This window comes from Phaseolus vulgaris, chromosome 3 (genome assembly GCF_000499845.2).
Source record: "Phaseolus vulgaris cultivar G19833 chromosome 3, P. vulgaris v2.0, whole genome shotgun sequence".
NCBI classification, from domain to species: Eukaryota; Viridiplantae; Streptophyta; class Magnoliopsida; order Fabales; family Fabaceae; genus Phaseolus; species Phaseolus vulgaris.
In genome coordinates, this window is record NC_023757.2 from 39,300,509 (window position 1) to 39,327,120 (window position 26,612).

A 26,612-nucleotide genomic window follows, 5' to 3' on the forward strand; every position below is an offset into this window, starting at 1 on the left:
ATTTGTAGGACCCTTTTATCCTCCAACGAATGGGACACTACCATGTGTTGGCAGGGGCCACATGAGATTCAAAGAAAAAGTTAAAGGGATTGGCCAGGGCACATTCCAGATTTTTCATCCGTAACAAATCAAGCAAAATATACTTCCCAACATAATTATCCAGAACTATTATGGACATATACATCCGGAACACAATACACACAATTACGGATATATACAGAAATAAAAAAATTTATGAAAATTTATTGTTTTACTGGGTGCAATTAACTTTAACCTAATTTTTATTTCATTAAGAATACATATAGTAATTTCACATTGACATGTTGGGTGTCAATCACAAATGATATGGTGCAAGAACAATATGCCAAATACTATAAGCAATAAGTCAAATAAGACCAACAAAACCCAATATCCAATCATATAAATAAATAACTTTATGAACAAGTAGATAAAATTATTTATGACACATTTAAGACGAAAACTAACTTAATCATCATAAAGTCTTTACAGGTACACCTTCTCTCTCACCTATGAAGCCGTGAGATCATGAACATAATTAAAGTAAACCTAAGTACTTAAAAACTGAATAGCCGATGAATTTTGATGAGACTTGAAGTAAAAGTAATTGTAGTTCGTATAAGACCTTATAAGAACAAAATGTTATTAATTTTTTTATTATGTGATTTAATTCTCTTCATGGTAAACTTATTTTTTTAAAATTACTTGTTTGAATAATACACGAATAGAATATTTAATTTTAGTTAAATTAAAACAAATATTTATTTTTATTTAAAATAATTTTCTTTTATATACTATTTAAATTATATGTATTTTAATTTAAATATATTCAAAATAATAAACTTATTAAAGTGTAATATTTAACTATCCGATCCAGCTTTTATAGTATACAATTCACCAAGAATAAAATAGATGGATTTCATTCTTATATATTTAAACAAGTTTTAAGGAAATTTAGTTTATACTTTGAGTTTTAAGAAAATATATCATAAAATTAACCTAAAGCCTAAATATGATAACAAGTGATACATACAAATATTTGGGCATAGATAATAGTATAGATATTTAAATATATATCCATAACCTCTAATATCCATCCAATTGTAGTTTTAATGAGTATTTAATTTTTCCTGATGAAGCAAGGGAAGGAAAAGGGAAGAGCATAACATTTTTTAAGAAATCCATGTCCCTCGAGTTTCCAAAAAGTTGGAGTGCCTAAAAAATCCTGGCTGGTTTCTATCCCCAACTTGAAACTATAAATTCCTCTTTCGCTAGTTGTGATGCGAATGCATAATATTTTCCTTTGTTTTTGTGTTTCTCATGTATGAATGTGAAAGTCATGGCATATCGTTGGAATGAAAATTGATATTAACCATGGCATATCAATGATTTGGACCTTCTCTTATTCGAATCATGAGGCGACCTGTTTATCAGTTGCTTTATAGTAAAGCATCTTCTGTACATAGAACATCATGTAACACTGTGCTGCCCTCACAATGTGCTCATCAACTTGAGTAATCCAAGCATCATCACACTTGTACCATCGATTGCTTAATCGCAGATAAGTAACATAATGGCCAGCATCTAGCTTACCAGTGTGCGTGACAACGGCAAACAACTCAAACTCTGAACACAACTCATCTGAACCATCAGGCTCATCCCCATCAAAAGGAAAGATCCTGTTCCCAAATCGACTCCTTAAAATTGTTGATGAGAGATAAGGTGACATGTCCAGTGAAAATGGGAACTGTAGGTATCGATCCACTTTCCTGGACATCTTTCTTGTTGAAGAATGCTCAAATCTTTTTATATGAAAGCAAGAAACAAGGGGAAGTTTCCTTATTGACATCTGTTTGAGTGTTTCTTGCCTCACCTGACACTGCCGGCAGAAAAATTTTTGGTCAGCTCCCAATCTCTCCGCTCTTGTAAATCTCTTCAAGCATCCAGTCAAGGTAGATGTTCCACAGTATTGGCTTGAATTCATGCAATCAGCCTCACCATTGCAAGAATGATTTGATGTTGCAGTAGCCATTTTGTTAGAACCCCCTTGATTCGGTTCCAAGTCCAGTGAGATGTCTATGCATGGGTCGTAAGTAGTTGATGTGAAACCACATGCCATACATGTAACATCTGATCGCAGAATACCAGAGAATACTTTATGAGCAATACAACAGTCACCATTGCCTGCAATATCGGAGAAAATGTTGTCAGACAAAGATGCTTAATAAAATGACATCAGTTTAAGAGCAGACCTTACATTGAAGATCTTGTACAATTCAGCAAACAAAGAAGGTAGCAAACAAATTCCTTGTTTCTTTGGTGCTATTAGAACTTAGGTAGACCACCCTGCTATTAGAACTTAGGTGTTCAATGCTGAATGAAATTGCCAAAAGGATTCCTAATTCTACAACCATTATCCTGGGGTAAAATTAGACTTCTGGAAATGCCCAAAGAGAAACAACTCATTTTCTTTGCAATTTAAATAACTTGGAAATTTTGTACACAAAATAGATTTACATTTTTTTTCTTAATATTTTTAGAAATACAGAAGATAAAAGACAGAATACAGGATCAACTGATTACTGTCGACAATCACGACTTACTGGAACTAAAATTTTACAGCCGTCAGAATTTGTCTTGATCTTACAAGCCAAGCATGCCAAGAATTTGTCTTTTTGTCCAAAGTAATATAGCATCTAATAGCCTCTAAATATTGTGAGACCTTTGCACCTTACAGTCAACCCGAGAACAATACCTAGTATTATCCCTAGGTCCTCCAGAGTGAAGGAGTCCAGAACAAAACACATTATCTTAAAAACATAATTGATTCTTGAACAGTCAACCCACTAAATTTGACAGCCTCTAATTGAGAGAATAAGGAAATAGGTCTTGCATTGAAACAGAGGAATGCCACAAGCATAAACAGAGGCAAGAAAATGAGTATTTCCATGTGGGAATAACACTCCAAAAGTAGAAAGAACTACATCTTTCGAGGCTAAAATCTTAGCTCAGCTTTCAAAGAACTCAGAGTTCTGACATTTTTTATGGCTGGAAAACTAATGCAACCTTTTCTCCAGGATACGACAAGCTTTGGAACTATAGCCTAAACAAGGTAAAAAGGTGGAGTTAACATTAACATCATTTGGTCTAGAATCTCCTGAATGATGAAACGAATAGGCTAAGCAGAAATTGACTTACACGGACTCACAGGAACGTAGCAGCTAACACCATCAGGACAGCAGGTTGTGGTTGAAAATTAGCCCTAAATGTTTGAGCAATTGTCAACTCTTAGGCAACAAGCAAGAGACCTAAACTCTCACCCTGCATTTAAATATTATGATAACTCTGTTATCTTAAATAGTATTTTGAATTACTTTGAAATTAAAAAAATGTCAAAGACATTGAAGATAGCAAGACAGTGGCGCTCTATTGATCGTCTTCTATAATCAGTTTGGTTGCAACTATGATTAATCTGAGCTAATTCACCAACTTGTTACAAGTTGAAAAAAGGTAACATATTGACTTCTAAGTTCTTACACCATATAAAGATTGTGTTCTTAACAATCTAATGCTAGCGCTCAATATCTTTACTCATTACAACTTAACCATACAGTGATATTTTTCCTATAAAATGGATCAATGTGTAGGTAAACATAGATTTTGGTCATTAAAGAAGTCTCTTTGATGGCAATAAGAGGATAAAAAGACTGGTGTTACAATATTCCCTATATTATTTTTTAAGACATACAACTAAAATACCCCGGCCCTATGAACCACCACTAAAAATACACATTTTAAAAATGAGCCAAAACAACAAAGAGACCACAGCTTCCACAAGAGTTAGACAAATACTCCAAACCAATGTTAAGCAAGGCAGGATTGGTAGACTTGATATTATCTACGAAATGATTTGTTGTATAACACCAAAATTGAACCAGCTAAGAGATTATAGTAGCACAAAGTTAGATGTCAACATTCCTCGCACGTTTTAATTTCATTTTGATATTACGCTTGAATTGAATATCCCATAAGATACTAGAATAAGTGGCTTTTATACAAGAAACCCCCTCTTTCCGAACAAAAAAAATCATAACAGTAGCAAGCACTTCAGAGAGGGTGAAAAGAATAATAAATGGGTGTCACAGTCAGAACACATTACCTTCAGTATCTGGCTTACGCCGACCCTTCTCCACCTTCTCATGGATGCCATCAAGCATGGAAATGAAAAACTCATGCGCATCCTGTTGTTCATAACTGGCAAGGTTAGCTGCGTGCTGCCACCAACTGAAACATAGCATCAATAACTAGTCAAACAGTTAAACTTTCTATAACAAATTGACATAAGAGAAACTTAAATCCTAAATAAGAATTTTTAAAAAACATAACTATTTTATTCAATCACAGTTTATAGGCCATCACCATACGCACCTGTATAAAAACTTAGCGGGGCTGTAGGGAACGCGATCTCCAGAAAACACAGCAGAGAACATAGCATCCATATCGCAAGCTAAGCATATCCGCGCATTCTTGTTCCCATTATTGCTGCCATTTCTCTTCCCAGTAGCACCACTGTCTCCGTCACCGTTGTTCCTTTTCTGACAGAAAAACCGATTATGCCTATCGCTCAAAAAGTAATTCCGCAACGGCGGCGTGTGAAGCAGCGCTTGCAACACCGAGTTCATGAAGCACGTGTTTCCCAAATTGTTCAGCCCGCGCAATCCGCGCGGCAAATCCAGCGAAGGATCGGCGGTATCGTCAGCGATCGGGCCAGAGCAGCTGCCGATCAGAGCGCGCTCGCGCAGATCTGGCGCCCAAGGCCGGTAATCCACTCGCCGTTTCTTCCGGAGATTCTCCGGATGAGGCGAGGTGATGGCAGGCGGAGGATCAGCGCCAAGAGTGGACGCGGCAGTCTGAGAGATCACCACGGCGGCGTCGAAGTCCCGATCGTAGACCTGGTCGCGGCACGCGCAGCAGAAGAGCTCGGCGCGGTCGACGTCGATCGCGATCTGGTGGCCAGGCGGCATTGAGGCGGCGTGAACAGCGGCATGAGAGGAGCCAGTGGAGGAGGAGGAGTGGCAGGAGACAGCGGCGCAGGTGACACAGGCATATAGGCGGGAGGGGGAGGAGAGGCCGCAGGCGCCGCAGCGGGGGACCTCGTCGGGATCACGGCGGAGAGCGGCACGGCCGCCGGGAGGCTTGATGCGGAGGCAGTTATGGAGAGCGAGAAATGGCTTAGTTGAGGTGCGGCGGAACTCGGCCAAGTGGGGACAGGGCTGGGGAGAAATCTGAGCGTTGATCTTGGGGGACATGGCGTTGATAATGTGGTAAACCTAGGTTTGGTGGGCATAAGATTCATGGATGGGAGAATGAACGGGTGAGATTGTAGTAACGCATTGAGATTGATGAGGTTCCTCTCCTTTCTGTTGTGGGGGCCGAGACTCCACTCCCTATTTCAGCTTCTGCTCACTCCTTTCTGCCTACTCTTCTTCCCTACTTCTCTTCCGTTATTCTTTTATACAGTTTCCTTTCTATTTTTGTAACAATCGAAATAATTATTATCAATATTTCAGTTATACATTTTCTATTTTCAAATTAATGAATAATTTAATTTATCTGACGATAAATAATAGTAACAGCGTATCCCATTCAAAAAGTGGGAAATTTATGTAAGTGAAATAACTTTTCATAATTTTTATTGAAATGGATAATTTTTTAAAAAAATTATAAAAATTGGTAAGTTCGTTGGGAAAAAAGATTTTAAAATATTTAGGTTCCCGAATTTTTTTTAATTTTTTTTTTTCAAAATAGAAATCGTGGTGCTTGGATAGATAATTTTTAATATTTTTTCTCAATTTCACATTAAAATTAAAGTGAATGAAATATGTTTTTAGAAAAAAAAATCTAATATTCAAGTTATGTTCTAAGTTTTTTTTTTTATTAAAGTCGTGCTTGCAAGTATAATTTCAATCTTTTTAATTTTAATTTTTAAATTTTTTATTATTTAAAAATGTAATTATTTATTTTATAATTGAATGCTTTTTTATTTTTTAAACTATGTATTTTACATACATAATTTATCCAAGAAGATTATAGTGCATAGAATGTATTGCATCTAACTTCAAGAAAAAAAAATTAAAAATTTAGTTGAAAAGATAGTTGATTTTGCACATTAACATTCATATTATGTTACGTGGTTGAAATTTTTGTTATCTACTTAATTATATTTTTCAGATTATGAAATGAAATAACTCACTCTTCAAACTAAATTACCAACAATAAGGTAAGAGTTTTGTTATATAGTTTCATAAATCAAATGTATAAGTGGACTTAAGCATTTGATGAAGATAAGAGGTATGGACATGACAACTAACTTAGCTTAATACATGAACTCTATTTTAAAGGGAACACAATCTTTACCAATTTCTGTTCTTGTTAAAACAATATTTGAAACAAAAAATTTATAGTTTGTTGAAAGAGGAATGAAGGTAGAGTGCATGTTGCGAGCTAGACATCAATACTTTGAGGATATCACAAGCTTACTCAAGAAATATGAATAAAGATCGACAAAGTGTCATGTGCAACACTATAATCGACATAATTTAGAGTTTGGTGTGTAGAAATAGAAACTCCCCAACTTGGTCGACGACCAGTCAAATAAAATGATTGGTGGTATGATTGTAGTGGCATTTCAAGCTCTTTGACTATTTTATCCTCATGTAATAATCAATTGTTTTACTTGTTACTTGCAACTGCTAACGTATGTTGACCTAGTTTATGGTCTACACAACGTTTATAAGACTTACAAAAATTAAAATTAATTTTATCTACTCTGAAACGAAGATTATTAATCAACATATAAAGGTTTAAACTTCGTTTCTAACCCACACATGTGCCATAAAAACCAGAAATACGAACAACTACTATAATCCATAAAGAAATGGATCAATTAGGTCAAAATTATATTTTTATTATAGCAACAAAGGTCGCAATGATAAATCCATATAAACAATGATAAATAAATCCATATAAACAATAATAAATAGTTTCTTATATAATTTAATTGTGTATGATAACATATAATTTAGTGATATTGATTTAATCCTTTTGCAATTTCATTCCATTTTCATAATCAATTTCATTATTTAGTTAACTAAACTAAAGTTTTTTACTACATTAAAAGTAAATACATAGTTTAAAAAATAAAAAACATTCAGTTACAAATGCAATTTGCATTTACATATCATTATAATAAAAAGTTATCCAACATAATCAACCTAATAACTTAAACTAACTAAATACTTGTTTAAATTACAATGATAAACTATCTAAATTACACTCAATTATAAATAATTAAATACATAGTTTAAAAAATAAATAACATAAAATATATCCAATTACAAAATAACTATTTACATTGTTCAAGTCATAAAAACATAATAAGATTGAAAAAGAAAAAAAATATTTGAAATCGTCTTTGCAAGAACTCCTTAAATGAAAATTAAAAAATAATTAGAAGTTACTATTGGAAAATAAAATGCTAAAAATATGCTTTAAACAAAACTTTAGTGTATGCTTTAAATAAAAAATCATAATTGAAAACTTCCAACTATTTAAATTTGTCATTCATTCGCTTTGTTCCGATCTATACAAGATTCTATCATTTAAACATTAAAAATAATTTTTACCAAAATTTTCTTTAATTACTGAGACTATGAGGTAGTAGTTACATAAAAGAAAGTAATTTCATATTTTTTTTTCTCTAAAGAATAGTTACTTAAACAAATTAGAGAAATCAATTTGTGACTGAGTCTCAATATAATATCGCCATAAATTGATCACAAACACATTAAATTACATTTCATCATATACATAGGAGTGGTCTTCAATAATATAATTATATAAAAAATAAAATATTATTTCCCTTTGAATAAATTCCACAAAAAGTTTCCATTAATAGGTCCAGAGAAGCAACTAGCAACTACAAAAAGGACTTCCATCAAGGGAGCCCAATTACACAAAAAGTTGGTTAGAATTGAGCATAAAATTCATAAAAAGTGCTTTTGAAAATGTTTTTTTTTTGTATGAAAAAGCGTTTCAAGAAATTTATGGGCTACAATAGTTGGTTATTAAATTATATAGTCTAACAATATTTGTTTTGTATTGTTGGTTACAAAATAGAATCAATGTGGGGGAATCACTCTTTTATTAAAAATAATAATATCATGAAATGTAACAATATTAATTATACGAAGAATTACACTTTTTTATATGAAGTAAAAAAAAAGTTAATGAGTCTAAGAAATCAAGTTCGAAAATCATGTATGTCATTGCACAAATGACAATAATCTTTCCCTCTTTAAATATAATGACATTCTTTCCTTTATTTAAAATTAATGATATTTTTTTTCTCTTTTTAAAAATAGTGACTATCTTTTTGTCTATTTGAATATAAAGACATTTTGTTCTCTCTCTTTGGATAAAGTATTTGAGTATGTTTTATTTCTTGTTTTGGTTTCAATACTATTTTCCTTAAGATTCCATTGTATTTATTTTAACGGATGCATATATTGAATTTGTAAGAAAAATGACTTTATTGAACATTCCTTCATATTAATTTAAATTTATTATAATTGATTAATCAAGCTTAAGTGGAGGTTTTTGAGACGCATTAACCAAACTCCACTCTTGATAGTGTAGCATTGAACACAATGAACAAAGCCACCTGCATTTCTCATCTTAACCAAATCAACATTGCCTGATGCTAGTAAATAGTTACAAATATAAACACCCCAGTGGCAGAATCATGATCCCAACTATTCTATTACATGTAAAACTACCAAATGATACATACCAGCAATTACGTGATTAGAACAAATGAACTAATCTAGAAAAAACAAAATAAAAGCAACTATCATCTCTTCGGTCAAATCAACTAGGATCCTATTCAAGAACCATAATCAAATAACTCATTCTTTATTGGAAAAAATTACTTCAGAAGAAAAAGAAAACAGATATCAGATTGAGAATCTTATTTGAATTTTATTATGAATACATATTTTTAAGCATGCTTAGTTGAAATGAAGCGTTTTTGCCTGATTCACAAGTCTACAATTGAGATCATATCGAATGGAGAAACCAACCAAATGATCCAAGATAGAATTGCAATTGATACTTAAAAAAAAACACTTCGTTTAGGTAGCGGCAAAAGATAATAACTGGCAGGAAGAAGGTAAAGTCTTGGAAACAATGGGAAATATTAATATAATGATTATCATAGTTGACACGAATAAAGCAAGATAAGTCTACTTAAGAAAGTTACTAATTCATCTGTCCTAATCACTAGACTCGACTCAAATGCATATTCCCCGAAGACAATTTCCTACTAATATTAATTCTCACTTTCTCTTCTTAGAAGGTGGCTGGGGAGTTTCCTCCTCCTCCTCTTCTTCCTCATCCTCATCTTCCTCTTCCCCATCACCATCTTCATCATCACCGTTGTCATCATCATCGTCATCCTCATCCCCATCATCACTTCCTCCACCATTAGTCTCAGGATCATCTTCAGGATCCCCTTCTTCATCACCTTCTTCACCAGAGTATTCTTCATCCTCTGCATCATCATCCTCCTCCTCGTTTACTTCTTCTTCCTCATCACCATCCTCATCATCCTCAGTTTCACTGTCATTCTTGTTTTCTAGATAAGCATGTTTACTCCAAGAAAGGTCTTCCAAGGGAAACCTGACCAGGATTTAACACCGACATAATAATAAGTAACAATTTGAAATGAGGTAGATTTGACGTCCCAAGATTAGGAGATATGTAAACGAAAAAGTAAAGTTTTCTATATTATTGAGGTACTTCAGCTAATTCTTACCTTCCACCAATGGGGATCAAATTTGTTGACACTGGATTTGTGACATTAGTCAGCAGATATCCAATCTGAAAGAAAAACAGAGGTAAATTAAAAATGTCAACTGAATTCAATGCAATACAGGATAAATACCAAGAATAGTTCTGAAACCGACTAAACTCATAACATACATTTGCAGACATTTACCGTAAGTTATTTAGATATTCAAGAAAGCAACAATGACAAAAATTACATACTTGAAATATAGCTTGCAAGTTGTCAACAGTTTATATCATCTCAAATTCTAAGAAAGACCAAATGAAGTGTTGATAGACTGAACACCTAATGGGGGGAGTATAGGTGGACGGTAGTTCTTTTGCAGAATAAGAGATAATTTGTTTTTTTTTTAATGTGTTGCTTGTTTTGAGCATTAGGAGAATCCCCACACTTCCTGTTCGTGACCAGTACACTGCCTTTCTTAATGTCAAACTAACTAAAAAACTGAGAAAAAAAGAACAAAGAATGCCCCATTGGCCTTCACTGGTCATAGAGTTGAGAAATTGCACACAGTATCAAGGACATGGCAGGGATCAGTCATGTAAGATCCCATCACACTGTAGCAAAATGTACCAGCATCCCAAATCTTAAGTAGGAACCCATACATACTTTTTGTCATGGCAATACTTTGTACTTTGAACAAACAAAAACAATGTATTTGATAACATATGTACTAGTGACAACATATTACATGAAACAGCCTGTAGCACACAAAGAAAATATCAATGAAGGGAGAAAACAACATTAAATTGAAAACAGGAGGTACAACACAAATGGAGAACATTCAACACAGTTACATGAAACATAATTGTAGATAATCCCTAGAGTTCATGGCAAACACTTATATGCAAAAAGGAACCCATGCTTTGACCTAACTAAGCACGGTATTCCAAGCATGCAAATCAGTTAAACAGCTTAACCCTATTTCTGAAAACGCGTATTTAACTGTTAACATAGTAACGCACACAGTACAAAACGTTAAATTGAAGGGGTAAATGATGTGGAAAGAAAAGAGAGGGTTTTGAGAGAGAAATACCAAAGCCATAGATTGCGCGGCGGCGAGAATAGTGTCAGCTGCCACAGCTTGAAGAAGAGAGGGCATTTGGAAAACTGTGTGAATTGGAATCTGAAGCTCCATTGCAGAAACAGTATGAAGCTGAAGCTGAGAGAAGAGAAGTCAAAGGGTTTGGTCCGAATCTGATTACTGATTATAGTAAACCCCACATTCTCTACCGTTTAGGGTTTTTGTGAACCAAATTGCTATTGCTATTGCTATTTCTATTGCCACTCCTAATTTCGTTACTTCCACTTTTTCTTTTTTTTTTGTGGAAGTGGCTATAATAATTTCCTGCAATTTGATTCAAGGCTTTGGATCTTGTGCATCTTTGGGCTTTGGCCCTTTCTTATTTTCTTTTGCCCTTAATTTACGCTCCAATTATGAGGGGACCATTTTTTGGGGGTGCACACTTCACAACAGCATCATTAAGAGCAAATCAATTTAATGAGGCAAAGTATCAAGGCACATTTTTCAACTACTTCTTTTTTACTTCTACATTGCTTCTGGACTATTTCTTCCTGCACCTCCATATCTTCTCCTGCCACCTCCATACACAATATGAAAATACATTTTTATCCTTTTCTGTCATTCCATAGACTAGTTTCTGGATTATGTAATTCGAAACACATTTAAAAAAAGACTTCCGGATTACATAATCCGGAAGCTAAATAAGAATTCCAGATTATGTAATTCGGAAAGTAATCATGCATCTGAAAAAAGGTTTATGGATTACATAATCCGGAAGCTAATTATAAATTTGAAAAATGACTTCCGGATTACGTAATCCACGATAATGTGAGTTGGGCTTGGGCTTTGACATGTAGTGTCCACAACTTCATTAGCCTAGTTTAAGAAAATTACATGATCAAATTCTATAATCTAAAATATGCTTTTCTTAAAATATAAAATTTAAATTATAACGATATTTCTGAATTAAAAAATAATTTTCGATATTTCTATTTAAAATATTTTATAGATTTAAAAATATTTCCGAATTCTATCCATAATGTTTTCATATTGTTACTTTTGTTTTAGGTCAAGAAGAACAAATTTGACACTTGTTCATGCCACATCTATAATTTTATTATATTTTTAATCACAAATTAAAATTTTTAATTAATTCTTTTAAATATCCATTTGTTTAGTATTCAAAATAGTTGAATCTTCTTCAGTTAAACTATATTTTAATTATCCTTGGTTGAAGAAATAGATGAATAATGAATGCACAGTCGTTTCAATAATGTTTACTCTCAAAACAAGTGTGATTAAAGCCCTTGGATTCACAAGTTTTTGTAGTCTGATAAGAAAATATCTTTGATTAGTGACTTTGAATTTTAAGGTAACAATTAAAAAAAAAAAAATTATATATATAATAATAATATATATTTTAAAAAAATATTATAGTTAAAAAATAATGCAAAAGTCACCTTACTAAAAAACAAAAACAACAATACTGAGAAGCTTACTGTAGATTAAGTCCTTAGTATTTTCATGCAACAATGTTCGCATATATACAAGACAACTTACAATACACACTGTATATATAAAAAAAACATATATTATATATATATATATATGAAAAAAACCATATTTTATCCGTAATTAATTAATTAATTAATTATGGCTTCTTAAATATATAATATCTCTTACTAATCATGATTTTATATTTTTATTCCAAAATTTGAAAAATTAAAATATTTATTTAATATATTTAGTTTAAATTTATATATTATTTGAAACGATTTTCATACTAATTTATAAGTTAACTCTTACAATTAACTCTTACATATGATATCTTAATTTACAAGTTCAAAGTTAATAAGTTAATTTGTTAAATAAGTATATGGTAAAACTAGTTAATAAATTAATTAGTGTTCTCGAATGGGTTTGGAACTAAGAGAACGATTGTTCTCCTTTTCGGTCGGTTGGTCCACCTTTCCTTCCTATTGCTCACACAATCTTTCCGTACTCTCCTCGCTCATCCACTCCTCGTCTCCGTGAAATCCAGACTCAACTGGTACCTGCAAAAGACAATCTGACACTCAAGTCGACACTCGTGCAATTAGTATTGCATGATGACGTACTTGATTCTTGAAATCTATGCCTATTTATATGATTATCATGAATAATTTGTTATTGGGCCAGATTAAGGATTTGGATCATAATTAAGAATGTATTACCTAGTGCTCAATCATTGATTGATCTTGTTAATCCTCTATTTAGACGTAATGATTTCGATCGTATGGTAAGTCTTGATCGGGTATCGAGCCTCCAAGTATCGTACGGACCCGACCGGTACAATTAGTAAAATGTAAAAATATACTACTACATAAATGTTATTATGTAAATAAAAATTGTACTTTTATGGAAAAGATAATTAGGTAACTTTTTTAAATAATTAATTTTTTACTAAAATTTGTAATACTTTTTTTTTTTTTAATATTTTTTTATTTGGACAAATATTTTTGCTTAATATAGTCGATTTAATAAGTATTAACTATTTTTTTAGATTTTTTTTGTCTATGTAAAATTAAAAACATGTAATAATAGGTAAAAAGAATTTAAGGATAATAAGTAAATGAATAAAAATCTAAAATATAAAAAAAAAATGTTATAAACTAAAAGGTATAAACCAAGTAAAGTAGATTGTAATTTATGAACAAAAAGTTTCTTTTGATAATGATCAAATTAATTGTCTTAATTATTGCCCAATAAATAATTATCTTAATTGTTCCAGAGGCAACTATAAATTACAATAGAAGCAAACCACTTTTAATTGACATTTGATAATGAATGATTTCAGATTTTCATTTACATTATTTCAATATGCAATAGCCTTTTTATTAAGAATATGATCTATACTTTTTTTTAAATGCATATTATTTAATTTAAAACTTGTTGACAAGGATATGAAAAATTATCTAATTTTTATCCTTATAAATTATATATAAAATTATTTTAAAAGATTTTTTTTTCAAAGAGTTTCCTAAATGGACAGAAATACCTAGATTATCAATGGAAAGAAGAAAAAAAGAACAGGATACAGAAACAGATACTCTGAACTATATTTAGTACATATCTGAAAAATAATACCTGAAATAAAATTTGCAGCTATCATAGTGCACACTCATTATACTGGTAATGTGAAGCTGAGGTGTAACTGATGAAGTCTTGCAATACTTAATAGACAACACAACTAACATAGTCATCACCATTTGCACAGGCAAGGTTGGGGACATAACCCGATTATGATTATTGACTTCATTATACCACCACTAAAAGAATTGTGAAAATGGGTGTTACCCAGCAAACAGTAGTTTGAATATAATCAAATCAAAATGGAAGATTTAAAACCAGACAACTAACAACATGCCTTTCAATAATCACTATATTTTTTTATTGTCAGATCAACAGTTTTTTTAAGTGTATTTTTCACAGCAAAACCTATGGTTTAAGAATTGCATGATCGCCAACACTTCAAGGGATGATTATATTCATAAATTTCCTCTTTGCAAATGCCAACCACCATTTATTTGGAGTGCCATTAGGTCTGTATGCAACACTTAATAACCTCCCACTTGTTTCTTCCCTTATCTGCTTCAAATAATTTCTGAACAATTCTGCATTGTTGATATCACAAAGCTTGAAATACAGAAATATGAATATATAAATAAACATATGTATATGTGTGTAGTCTGTAAAAAGGTTAAGTAAATTGCAACTGCATCAGATAGGGTAAACACAACAATTTATAAAAGTTCAATCTAAGCTAGTATGCGCAATTTAAATTCTCAATATGTGAACAATGTTCTAATCATCAATCATGTAAAGCAATGACAATTGCACAGATAAACATAGATTACGTCCATATTAAATGAGCTTCAACACACTGTTCGGACAATGATAGATCATCAGCTCTTTGAAAAAATATGAAAAAGTCGCTTGACTTGACTCTTCAAAAGGCTCAATGACAAATATATACAAGGAAACAAAAATCCTACATATATTGGTACAAATACAAGCTGAAAATTCCTCAGATGCAGAAAGCAATACAACTGAAGTTTCCATTAACGAATTTTTTACACATCAAGGGAGTACATATTACAGTTTATTTTATAATATATGCCTATATTTTCTATTTCTTTTAGTTGGAATCCAAGCAGTAGTGAACCTGAACAACACTGCAAAATTTGGATTACAGCAGCCATAAGTCACTTAATAGTTAGTAGTTTAAATAAACCTCTCTGAATGACAGTTTTCTAGACTTGAGTCATCTTTTCAGATCTCTGAGGACATTTGGTATCACTCCAATCAATGTTTGTATTCTGGGAATTATCTTACGATATAGCTATGTAGCTTCATGGCTAGAGTTATACACTCATACTTACTTTCAGAAAGCTTATGACGAATGAAAATACTTGAATAGTTCATTATTTGCCAAAGACTAGACTTTACTTGTTGGGTGTGTACTCAAAATTCATAAAGATTAAGCTTTGATAAAATTTCTTGTCTTTAAAACAATGCCACCCCCACATTGAGGCACAGACACGCTCATTTGGTCATGTGAGGTTAAAGTGAACTAAGCCAGCAATTGTGAAAATGGTGTCAAATATTGGGTAAGCAATTAATTAAAATACAATGATTAAGGAATTATTCAAATACAGTTTTACTGACTATTGTCCTAAGTGCAATGGCCAAGGAATCAATAATTAGTTATTTTTATTGCAAATCACAGTGGAGATTTGTTAGTAACATTAACCACAATCATACTTCTCAATAAAAGCTTTCCACTTTTTGAATCCTTAACTATTACCTTGAAGGCGGGCACCAATTAAATAACTACTTAAGCAATTAAATGTCATGATTAAACTAAGCTTATGCGTCTACTTATAAGAACATCAAGGTGAAGGAATAGTGATCACAGGATTCACCTGCTTCCTGGTCTGATTGAGGAGGGGGGAAAAGGCCCGCAAATGGAAAGCCAGACTCTCCAGGGACAGGAACCTTTTCGAGACCCAAGTTGATGATTGCCTTGGTTCCTTCAGCCAAGGTTCTGCAACCTTCAAGCCTCTTGAGAGCGATGTTGATGTAAAAGGTCAAGTATATGAGAAGCTTATCAGCAGGGCTCTTGATGTCAAAGTTTCTGAAAAACACATTGGCTCGAAAGAAGGTGATGGCTTCATCCACGATATCAGTTGTATCTGTACCACACATCACAGTCAAAGCATATCCCACATTCAGAAAACACGAAAAACAGAACAGAACAAAAAGCAATAGAAAAACCTTGATCTGAAACAGGAGCTGGTCCCTTGATGTGGCTCTTGAGAGGAAGAAGAGGACACCCACAAGCTCTACTCACTCCATCTTCATTCACAAAACTAGAGTGATAAACCTATCAATAGATAACAACAATGACAGCAATCATTTTTCAATTGGGAATCAAAAATTGAAAACGCCCAAAATTTTGAATAAGCACGAATTTAATTTAATTGAATTCCGTACCATGACTATTGTGGCCACGATAAGAACAAGGATTGCTCAGAAGATTTCAATTGCAACCCCAAGTGTTTCTGTAAATGAAGGAAGAGAAATCAATTCAAGCATGTAAATATGTAATTGTTTGGAATGAGGTGGAGAAATTGATAAATGTATACCAAAACAACGGAAAGTTCAAAGTAAATTGAGTCATTAAGATGCCAAATTTGGTAGGTGATGTGAAATCAAGATTGTGAAAAAAGTAACAATGTATGGGAATGGATCTGAGAACAATGAGTCTAGTTTATTCTTCATTACAACGCAACACTTGCGAGACAAGTAAGGCTTCTTCTTCCTGCACCCTACGTTTTACTTCCGGCACCTCCAAAATTTTAAAAATTCCGAAACTAGCCTTAACGGATTTATTAATCCGGAAGTGAATCATGTTGTTTTCTGGATGAAGAGGTGTTCTAGAAGAAAATTGTTAATAAATTGTTGAATTTGGAAGTCTAATTTCTGTTACGAATTGTTGGATCGGAAAATTTACTAATTCCCTGTTCCATAATATTTATGAATTTTCAAATATGGAATGTGAAAAAATCAATGTGAATTCTTGATTTCTTAAAATTACCGAACTACATTGTCTGAAATACTAGATATAAACTGTGGAAACCATAATTCGAGAGACTACTGACCACCACCAAAAGAAACACCTTTCTGTGCTAAGAGATGGAGCAGCGCCACCACCGCTGTTCATAGAGAAATGAAATCCGTATGTGCAGTCTGTGGGCAAATGAAGAAGAGAGGGTAGTGTGGGTCTTATGTGCATTTTGGGTGTTTAAAAAATAATAGGGTTATTTTTGTCTTTACATAATATTATGGGGTGCAGGAAGAAAAACATAGGAGTGCAGGAAGAATCTGCCTATAAGTAAATAGAGCCTTGGTACTCTTTGCGGGCCAGTCTTTTACTATAAGCCCAAACATGCTCAGCCCTTACTTGTTCTGCATTCTGCACCCCATAAATTTAAATTGCATCCTCATAGGATATGTGAAAAATACTAAATTACTCCTTCTTATTTATATTCAAACCTACAATTTCTTCTTACCCACCTCTGCATTCTTCTTCTTTTGTTCTTGAGTGCGAGACCTTGCTAGAACTGCAATGGCAATGACAATTAGGCTGCTTCTTCCTGCACCTCCATACCTTCTTGTACCACCCCCATAAATTTTTCTTATTCCAAAAATACCCTTTTTAATATTCCGAATTACATAATCTGGAAGTCTTTTTCTAGATTCGGAATTAGCTTCCAGATTATGTAATCTGAAATCTTTTGTAATTAGCTTCCAGATTATATAATCCGGAAGTCTTTTCTATACATAAGATTAGCTTCCGGATTATGTAATCTGGAAGTTTTTTTTTTATATGTGTTATTAGCTTCCGGCTTACATAATCTGGAAGTCTTTTCTAAATATGAAATTGACTTTCGGATTAAGTAATCCGAAATTTATTCGGATTACATAATCGATACTTATTATTTCAAATCCAAGGGGATGAAAAGAAAAGGATAAAATGGTATTTTCATATTTAGTATGGGGTGGCACAAGAAGGTATGGAAGTGTAGGAAGAAAGAGGTCTGACAATTATGTTGCACCGGCCCGTTGAAAATGTAAGTGTTTATCTAGTTTTTGATTCTTCATTGATTTTGTGATTTTTTGTTTCAGATAAAAAATACATTCTTAAACATGTATATTTTTTTTTATAAAATAAAAACCACATAATTATAATTTTTTATATATAATCATTTTATTTGAATAATATTTTATAAATACAAATTAACTAATATTTTAAAAATAATATTATTTTTCATAATATATTAAAAAATATTATATGAAATTATATTGCGTAAAAAAACAAACATATTAATTAATTTAATTAAGTACTTAAAAGTAATCTAATTATATTAATATTTTATATTTTTAACTCTTAATTAATTATAAGGATTGAAAAGGAATAATAAAAAAATTAAAAAAAATTAAAGTAATAAAAAACTTACAAAAAATAAAACACCACGGGATAATATTTAAAGAGAGTTTAAATACATTTGGTTCAATTATTTTATATTAATTTTAAATGGTGCAAGAAAAAATTTAATATTTTTTTATTACATATAATTTGAATGTGTTATAACTATTAATATTAATGCTATAAAACATAATTTATTATGTTTTAGAGAAAAACCATTGTTAATGTTGTATAAAAAATAACTATGCAAATTTATAATACTACACTTAAAATAAATTATAAGTGTATACTTAAAATTTTAAATACTACACTTAGCATCATGTCAGACGAATTTGCTGACCAAGAGAAAGTTGTGGCTATAAAGAGACTTTGTTGAAATCATCATTTACACAATTTTATTTAATTATGTTAATTAATTGAAGTTGTGTATGAGTCACACTGAACTTAATTATATCTATTGCAAAATCAAGATTATTGGTCTGCTTAAATTGAACTCAATTGTATTTCATAATATCACATGAGACGTAAAAAATCTGGAGACCAAAGACTAGATACATCCATAACGAAATAGATTACCTATATCATAACAAACCAAAAAAATGTTCTTACAATATAAATGAAGGTCACACACAATAGGAGTATTTGCTCGTATCGACTATAATATGTCATCATTTATAAATAATTTTTCTTATTATGAAAAAATATCTTTCGCTTTCTTATATTCTCATTTATCAAACTTACATGTCATTCAACTAACTCCGACAAATTTACATAATATCATAATCTCAAACAATTACAATTAAAAAATTATTATATGAATCTAAATTTTACCACTCTCTTTAAAATAATATAAAAAATAAATTTTTAAAATTTATAAATATATCTATAAAAAAATTAAAGTCTTTCACGTATTAAGCTTATTTTTTGTTTTTTACAATTAGACAAAAACTCATGTATAAGTAACACAACTTCATTGAAAATAATAGAACTTAAGTTATATACGAATAACACAATTTCAATTATATTATTATATACTAAAGTCGCGTATCACTCGAGTACAACTTTAATTAATTAAACAAAGTTATACATATGACACAGAATTCCAACAAATTTCATAAATTTTTTTTGTATATTATGTCCAATAATTTCATCTTACTTAAAGTCATTTTGTAATTTTTTTTTCAAATAAATAATATAATTTTTAAAACGGTTCATTTAAGTATTTTAGAGTTACTTGTTCAGTCAAAATACTCAGATAATCAATAATTATTTAATTAATTAATTATTTTTTTCTTTTCTCTAGTCTATTATTTCGTTTTCTTAATAAGACATATAAAACTAATATGTAAAATTTTTTCTAGAGATTAATAGAGGGGTTGGTATGAGATTTATTGTATATAGTTACATGTTGCTTTAAACCTACATGGGTTCTTATCAAAGTATAGTGTATTCTATTATTATTGGCAACTTGGGTTTATGAGGAGAAAGACATCAAGATTACTTACATCTAAAATATCTCTTATCTACCTTGCTTGCTGCTAGAAGTAATCACCAATCCATTTATACCAATTTAAAATCATTCCAATGCAAAAAAATAAAATATTTTCTTGACACTAATGACTTGTTTGTTTTGGGAGGAAAATGAGAAGTCAAAAGAAAAAAAAAATTGACACTGCAAGTTTGTTTTTTTTATGAAAAGCACATGAATGCTAAAAAACAGGAAGATTTACCTAACCAATTATTTCTTAAACATAATTAACTATATCTAAATATTTTATTGTTTTTTATATTGCTTAAATAATTAACTATAAGTCTGTGCAAAATAGTGAAGATTTGCAATAAAAGTCTTCCTCTCATTTCGCTACAAAGACAAATATTTTTGCTGATAAAAAAATAAAAGCAATAATTTTAAAAAGTGTATAATTAATTGAGTTCTACATAATTAACTAATTATAGAAGTCTACAGTTAAAAAAGTTGTTTTGTATATGAAATAATTAATCAATTATGTATAATTTACAATGGATTATATAGACCAAAATCTAGTAAATTGTTATGTAACCTGTATACATAAGAAATTATGTAAACTTTTAATATCTTTATATATGTTTTTTTTTGTATAAAATGGTAAAAATCAATTATGAAAGTGATAACTATGGTCCTACGACACTGTGATATGATTTCAACTAGCTCTCAACTATGAATTAATTAACTTCCTTTATGAATTTTAAGTATATTTATTTCAAAAAATAACATTTGTACACCTAAAAAAAAATCATAGATAATATTATGTGATAAAAAATAGAAATTTTGATTATTAATTGGATTATTTTAAAATGGATTTTTACTTTATAATCACTTTTTTTTCTAAGTATATTTACATTATTTTCTTACCTATAAAGACATTTACTGTCAATTTGATTGCGAGGGATCATGAAAAGATGAAAACAGAAAGAAAGAAAAAATAGTTATAGTTGTACCGTTTTACTTTCAAATATGACTTTACAGATTTAAAGAAGGGATAAAGTTAGAGTCACCATGGTTTGCAACCTACATTTTTCTCTACATTCAAGTTATAACTTTATAAATTATTATTATTTTATTTTAGTAATATTTTATTATTAAAAAAAACAGTTGAATGCAGGTAAAAAAAGTGAGTGTGCCAAAGAATATTTTTTCATAAAGTTAAATTGTACTTTTAAATATAACTTATTGGTCTAGGTATTTTTTTTTTCAAAATCTACCTATTTTAGTAATTTCTTAAGAAATTATATTAATATAATTTTCTTAAATAAAATAAAGATATCATCATTTGTTTCACGATATGTTTCTTTCTTATTTTTCTTTTGTTGTTGGCTGCATAAATGCAGATCTCAGCCACAATATCTTTAATGTGTGTGTAGAAAATTCCTTTCATGCTTAAAACATATGAATTTATTAACTATAACTTCCTGTCTTTAAATTTCTATTGCAATATATTGTTTTTTGTTTACTAAATATTTTTTATTAAAATTAATAAATATAATAAAAATAAATAGCATATAAAATATAATTTTTTTATTAGAAAAAATTAAGAAGAAATTAATGTTAAAGACCAAAATAATTAATTACTATTTCATTAAATTAGAAGCTATTTTATAAACTAAAAAAACTATTAGTATTTTCTATTATTAATATAAAAATTTAAAATAATTTTAAATTGTTATTTATAGAGACTAATTTAAAATCTAAAATATTAGTTGTTAAAATGTAGATACCTATTTAAATATAAATTTAGATATAAATAATTTTTTACTTTCTAAATTAATATTTAATTTAATTAATATAATACTAAATATTTTATTTTTAAGTTTAGTTACTATTTAGTGATTTTTTATAATGTTTATATATGTATAAAAATATGTTTTAAGAAACCAAATCTATGCTAAAAAAAATAGAGTTGTTATATGTATATATGGTGATGTCCTGCTAATAAAATTTAACTCCATATAATCCTAATTAAAATTGTTATAGGTGATAAAAAAAATATTAAATTTATGTTCAGAAATATCAATTGAAAAAAATTTATATAAAACAGGATCTGTGTTAGATGAAAAATAAAATATAAATATTTTGAATTAATAAATTGGAATATTTGTAAAATGGTTTAAAAAATATTAGTTTACTATTAATTCAAAATATTTCTAAAATAATATTAATTAATTAATAAAAACAGTTTATATAAGTTACACTATAAAACATAATTTTTTTTAAAATCTCATTTAAAAAAATTTTAATTCTATATATTTAAAACTAATGATCACTTTATTTAAAAGAAATATTCAAAATTAAAATTATAACGATAGGTAGAAAATATATATAATGATATTCCAACTAATTATGATCCTGATTATCGTTATTACAATTACGTTATTATATACACAGGACAGCCAAGATATGACACATACATTAATACATTAGAGCTGGAAAAGATTTGATATATTAGGATGCAGATACAAAATATAGAATGCACGTCTAATAGCTGACTTTTTTTTTAATGCGATTCCAACATTTTCATGCTTATAATAAAAATATAATTTCCTTTATTTCAACTCAAGCTAAATGACTTATGCTTCTTAAAATTGAAAATCTACACCCATGCATATATCTTGTTTACACACATCTATGTTTACCCCATCTTTTAATGTTTTTTTTTTATTAAGAACCCGACAAATCTAAAAATTTCTAGTTAAATACGATTATGGTTTTGCTTATGGAATTTTCTTTTCTTTCAAAGTCCTTTAAATTTTTGCTTAGATCAAGTGCATCATTGACTTAGTATGTTGAAATGTTTACAGAAATTTTATATTTTAAAAGAAGTATAATAGACAGAAAAACTTTCTAAGCTAAATACGAAAATTATTCATTTCGAAACTAAATATATATATATTTGAACATATTTTCAACCATGTTTTAGTTTGATTATCATTTATAAGCTGTTGTAACAAGAAGCTACTCTCTTTCCCTTAGCAAGAATTTATATGATGTACGCTTCCAAAGCATATAACCATAAAATAAACAAATTGAAAAAAATAGATCATTAGACTGAAATGTACTGTAGAATTCAAACATTCTTGCAGTTACAGGTAAACCATCTACTCACAACCAGACAAACACATACTTGTTTACCACAATTGAATCTTAAGACAGTTAAACCAAGGCAGAGATAAAGAATGATACAATCAATAGAGCTAACTGTACAAGTCAATTCTAATGGAGAAAGCTACCATGAAAGAAGCACAAATAATCAATTAGATTAGGCTAGTAAACGATGAGGTCAACAAGTATGGAAAATTTGCTGGCTCTCGTTGCTGAGCAAGTTCATTAATGTCCCTCACGATGTCAAACACAGCCTCTGGTTGTGCTAATTTAAGTGCTTTCTCTGACATTGCTTTCAGCTCATCTGATTTTGTGGTGAACCATTCGGCCACCATTTTTGCTGTTTCCTTAGGACTACGGGTGAAGACACCAGCTCCATTGTCTACCACGTACGGCACATTACCCTTCTCCTGTTGTTACCACAATTACAGCCAGAATCAATATGGAATAGTAGAAATAATAAAAGAAAAGACTGAATGGCAATTTAACCACTCACCTGTCCTGGGATATAATCGTTGAGAATTATGGGAAGCCCTCTGATCAATGCTTCTGCAATTGTACCCGGTCCAGCCTGAAAATTTCAACGAACCAATGAGCCTACATGCTAACAAAATATGAAGGAGGACATGAAGAGCACATTGATAACTTGCTTTTGTTATGATGCAGTCACAGGCTCCCATCCATTTGGCCATCTGGGTCTCAAATCCTCTAACCTGTAAAAACAAGAAAAAGTTTCAATGAGTTGCACTCCATTATGCTCATCTGCATGCTGTACAAAAACCAAGAACCAACTTACCTTTACTGGAATCTTCCACTCCAGAGATTCAAGGGTAGACACTAAATTCTTATTACGACCACATATGATGACTAACTGCCCAAGTGGTTTCTCAGCTTCTTTATCGTAAAGTGATTCTCCCAGAGCCTTTGCAGTTTTCTTGACAGGACCCATTCCTTCACCACCCCCCATCAGCAAAACTGCTTGCAAGTTCGGATCCAACCCGAGTTCTTCTCTTAATTGATCCTATATAAAAGACAGAGTCAGCACCAACAATGAAAGCAAAACTGCACCTATAACTTTAACATGCATACCTTCACAAGAACCGCCCTGGCAAAAGAAGGCCTGATGGGTAAGCCAAAAACGCGGATTTGAGATTCCTCAAGGCCATCCTGAGAGGCTTTCTTGGCCACCTCTTGGGAAGGGCAGTAACATCTATTCACCCAGGGATGAAACCTGAAAATAGCTTGAAAGTATGACTAAGAGCGTGTAAAAGTTGACTAATGGACTTCACTTCAAAGCAAGAAAAAAAAACTGCAAAATGAAATTTTACCAAGTAGGATGGCAGGTACTAAGGTCCGTGATCACTGTGACAAACACCACTTTATTCTGCAAACCTTGCCACTTCAAAACCCACAATGGAATATGCTGCATCAAGGGATGGACACTGATGATGATATCTGGCTTGTACTCCATCAACCCCGCCTCCACCTCCCTGAGAAAAAGAGAGTGCAGAAGCAATTATAAATAAGAACACAACGAACATAAAATAAAACTTTTACAGCTACAGAAACGAATAGTAGTCGTTATTATCTTGCGGGGTAAAGGGGAACGATCATTTTTGCAATGCCAACTTGTCCAAAAAGACATTTTCCCTTTTCACCATTAAAATTAGTAGTCAAAATTACTTATCAAAGCTAACCATAAAAGGAGTAGTGAGGGAATAGGAATGTACCTGGCATAGTATGCAGCAATGGCAGCCAAATACACAGAGTGAATCCATCTAGGAGAAGTACTATGAAACGCAACATTCCATAACTGCACATGCTTAACCATGAATTTATATTGCCCCTCCATGTCATTCAACGGCCACCCAGTGTATTCCTTCCAAACATCCTTAACAAAAATCTGAAAATTGAAAAGTTTGGTTAGACCAGCAACGAAACATAATTGAAACAAAAACTTCTTATTGCCACGAAGTTCTATCTTTCCCAAAAAACACTGCGCAGATAACTCCAAGAAAAGGAAAAAAATAAATAAATAATTGAAACGTAGCGACAAAGTCCGTGTGCGACCATAGTGCAAGACATGACAAAAAGTAAGGGTACAGATACCGGAACTAATCCAAAAATAGTTAGAGATTTGATAATGATCTGTTTAATTTAATTTGTGAACTAAATAAACTGAATTATGATTCGTCTTATATATAATCCATGATACGGGTACAGAGATATTAATAAATCCACATAATTAAGTTTAATTAATCCCATGTCAATTTCCTTTTCTGTATAAACTAAATAAAAAGTATAAATAACTAATTATAAAACAAATTGAGTTAATAAATCCAAATGAAGTTTGAATTCAATCGAAGTTTCACTATAATAAATGTTCATGCTAAACTTTGAAACCAAATTCCATAAAAAAAAAATTCATAAAAAACACAAAAACATCTCAGATCAGAAAACTCTAGACCGGAAAAAAAATTTAAAAGAGGAAAACAAATAAAATAGGTTAAAAAGATTAAAAAAAGAAAGTAATGTAACGTAATTTGTTTTTTGAAAAATGAACAAAGAAGCAACACAATTACACAAGTCCAGAAGAAGCAACAAAGGTGAATTAAGGAAATGCGAAGGGAGCGATAAGATTACCCGGTATTCGTCACCGAATTCAATTTGAAAGGCGTCACGGATGGCTTCAGCGGAGGCTCTGTGACCGCCACCGGTGTCGCTCATGAGAATCAGCACGTTTTTGGTCCTTTCAGCGCCAATCTCCATGAGTTCCATGCCTCCATCGGTGTCATCGCCGCGAGCGTCACTGCCACGCTTCTTCTGGGCGGTACTCCCACCGTAGTACCCTCCGAAGACCTTCTCCGCCATGGACTTTCTCGGCGAGGCCGCAACGGAAACCTCCATGTGTCTAAACAAAGAAAGAAAGAGTGAGGTAACGGTCAACCGTTCCCGCCAATTGAACTGGCCCGGGTTCACCGGCCGAGAGAGGAAGAGGGAGAGTGGCAGTGAGTGTTGTTAGGGAAAGAGAGAGAAAGAGAGAGCAAAATTGGAGGGTGGCTGAGAGGCTTGTAACGTTAGTTGGTTTGTCTGGTGTTATAAAATAATAATGGTAGAGAATTATGCCATCGAATTTTTGGCATCAGCACATGATAGCGGTTGGATTTACCTCTCCTAATCGAATGTTCTCATCGCAAGATTCGAATCTTGGTCTTCTTTCAAATACCACTTTATCTTCGTCCTTCAAATATCTGTCATTTCACGCCACACACTATTATTACAGGTCTCATGAAACTATCTTAATTGAAATTAAATGCAATTTTATTTTTTTACAAATTATAAAAATGTAAAATGCATTAATTTCTTTCGTAGTCTATATTTAACTTATATGTCGGAGACTCTGAAAGAGTTAAATGAAAATGGAGACTGTCGTTTGGATTTTCAGCTGAAAATTATGGGTTTATGTTTTCTCGTTGATTGGTTGTTGAAAATAGGT

At 31.2% G+C, this 26,612-nt stretch overlaps 4 protein-coding genes across 5 annotated transcripts; all 4 read right to left on the bottom strand.

Annotated features, from left to right (window-relative positions):
- Positions 1–1,056: 1,056 nt before the first annotated feature.
- On the bottom strand, positions 1,057–5,561 carry LOC137807591 (ubiquitin C-terminal hydrolase 22-like). The gene is made up of 3 exons (XM_068608308.1): positions 4,447–5,561; positions 4,178–4,302; positions 1,057–2,202 (listed from the first exon to the last, which is right to left on the bottom strand). Exons 1-3 carry the CDS (start codon positions 5,325–5,327, stop codon positions 1,430–1,432), a joined length of 1,779 nt encoding a protein of 592 aa, XP_068464409.1. The 5' UTR covers positions 5,328–5,561; the 3' UTR covers positions 1,057–1,429.
- Positions 5,562–9,255: 3,694 nt separating this feature from the next.
- Positions 9,256–11,237, bottom strand: LOC137807592 (histone chaperone ASF1-like). The gene is made up of 3 exons (XM_068608309.1): positions 10,962–11,237; positions 9,893–9,957; positions 9,256–9,756 (listed from the first exon to the last, which is right to left on the bottom strand). Exons 1-3 carry the CDS (start codon positions 11,061–11,063, stop codon positions 9,414–9,416), a joined length of 510 nt encoding a protein of 169 aa, XP_068464410.1. The 5' UTR covers positions 11,064–11,237; the 3' UTR covers positions 9,256–9,413.
- Positions 11,238–14,211: 2,974 nt separating this feature from the next.
- Positions 14,212–16,746, bottom strand: LOC137807593 (actin-related protein 2/3 complex subunit 3). Of its 2 annotated transcripts, XM_068608311.1 has the most exons (5): positions 16,637–16,746; positions 16,485–16,552; positions 16,266–16,374; positions 15,914–16,183; positions 14,212–14,602 (listed from the first exon to the last, which is right to left on the bottom strand). In XM_068608311.1, exons 2-5 carry the CDS (start codon positions 16,485–16,487, stop codon positions 14,460–14,462), a joined length of 525 nt encoding a protein of 174 aa, XP_068464412.1. In that variant the 5' UTR covers positions 16,488–16,552; positions 16,637–16,746; the 3' UTR covers positions 14,212–14,459. The 2 variants fall into 2 exon arrangements, with proteins under 2 accessions (XP_068464412.1, XP_068464411.1); XM_068608310.1 differs by lacking the exon at positions 16,637–16,746 and having other exon boundaries at positions 16,485–16,634.
- Positions 16,747–23,040: 6,294 nt separating this feature from the next.
- Positions 23,041–26,368, bottom strand: LOC137807594 (monogalactosyldiacylglycerol synthase 2, chloroplastic). The gene is made up of 8 exons (XM_068608312.1): positions 25,760–26,368; positions 24,847–25,019; positions 24,445–24,606; positions 24,206–24,347; positions 23,913–24,137; positions 23,767–23,829; positions 23,613–23,687; positions 23,041–23,526 (listed from the first exon to the last, which is right to left on the bottom strand). The coding sequence occupies exons 1-8, from the start codon at positions 26,021–26,023 to the stop codon at positions 23,269–23,271; spliced, it is 1,362 nt and encodes a 453-aa protein (XP_068464413.1). The 5' UTR covers positions 26,024–26,368; the 3' UTR covers positions 23,041–23,268.
- Between the last annotated feature and the right edge of the window lie 244 nt (positions 26,369–26,612).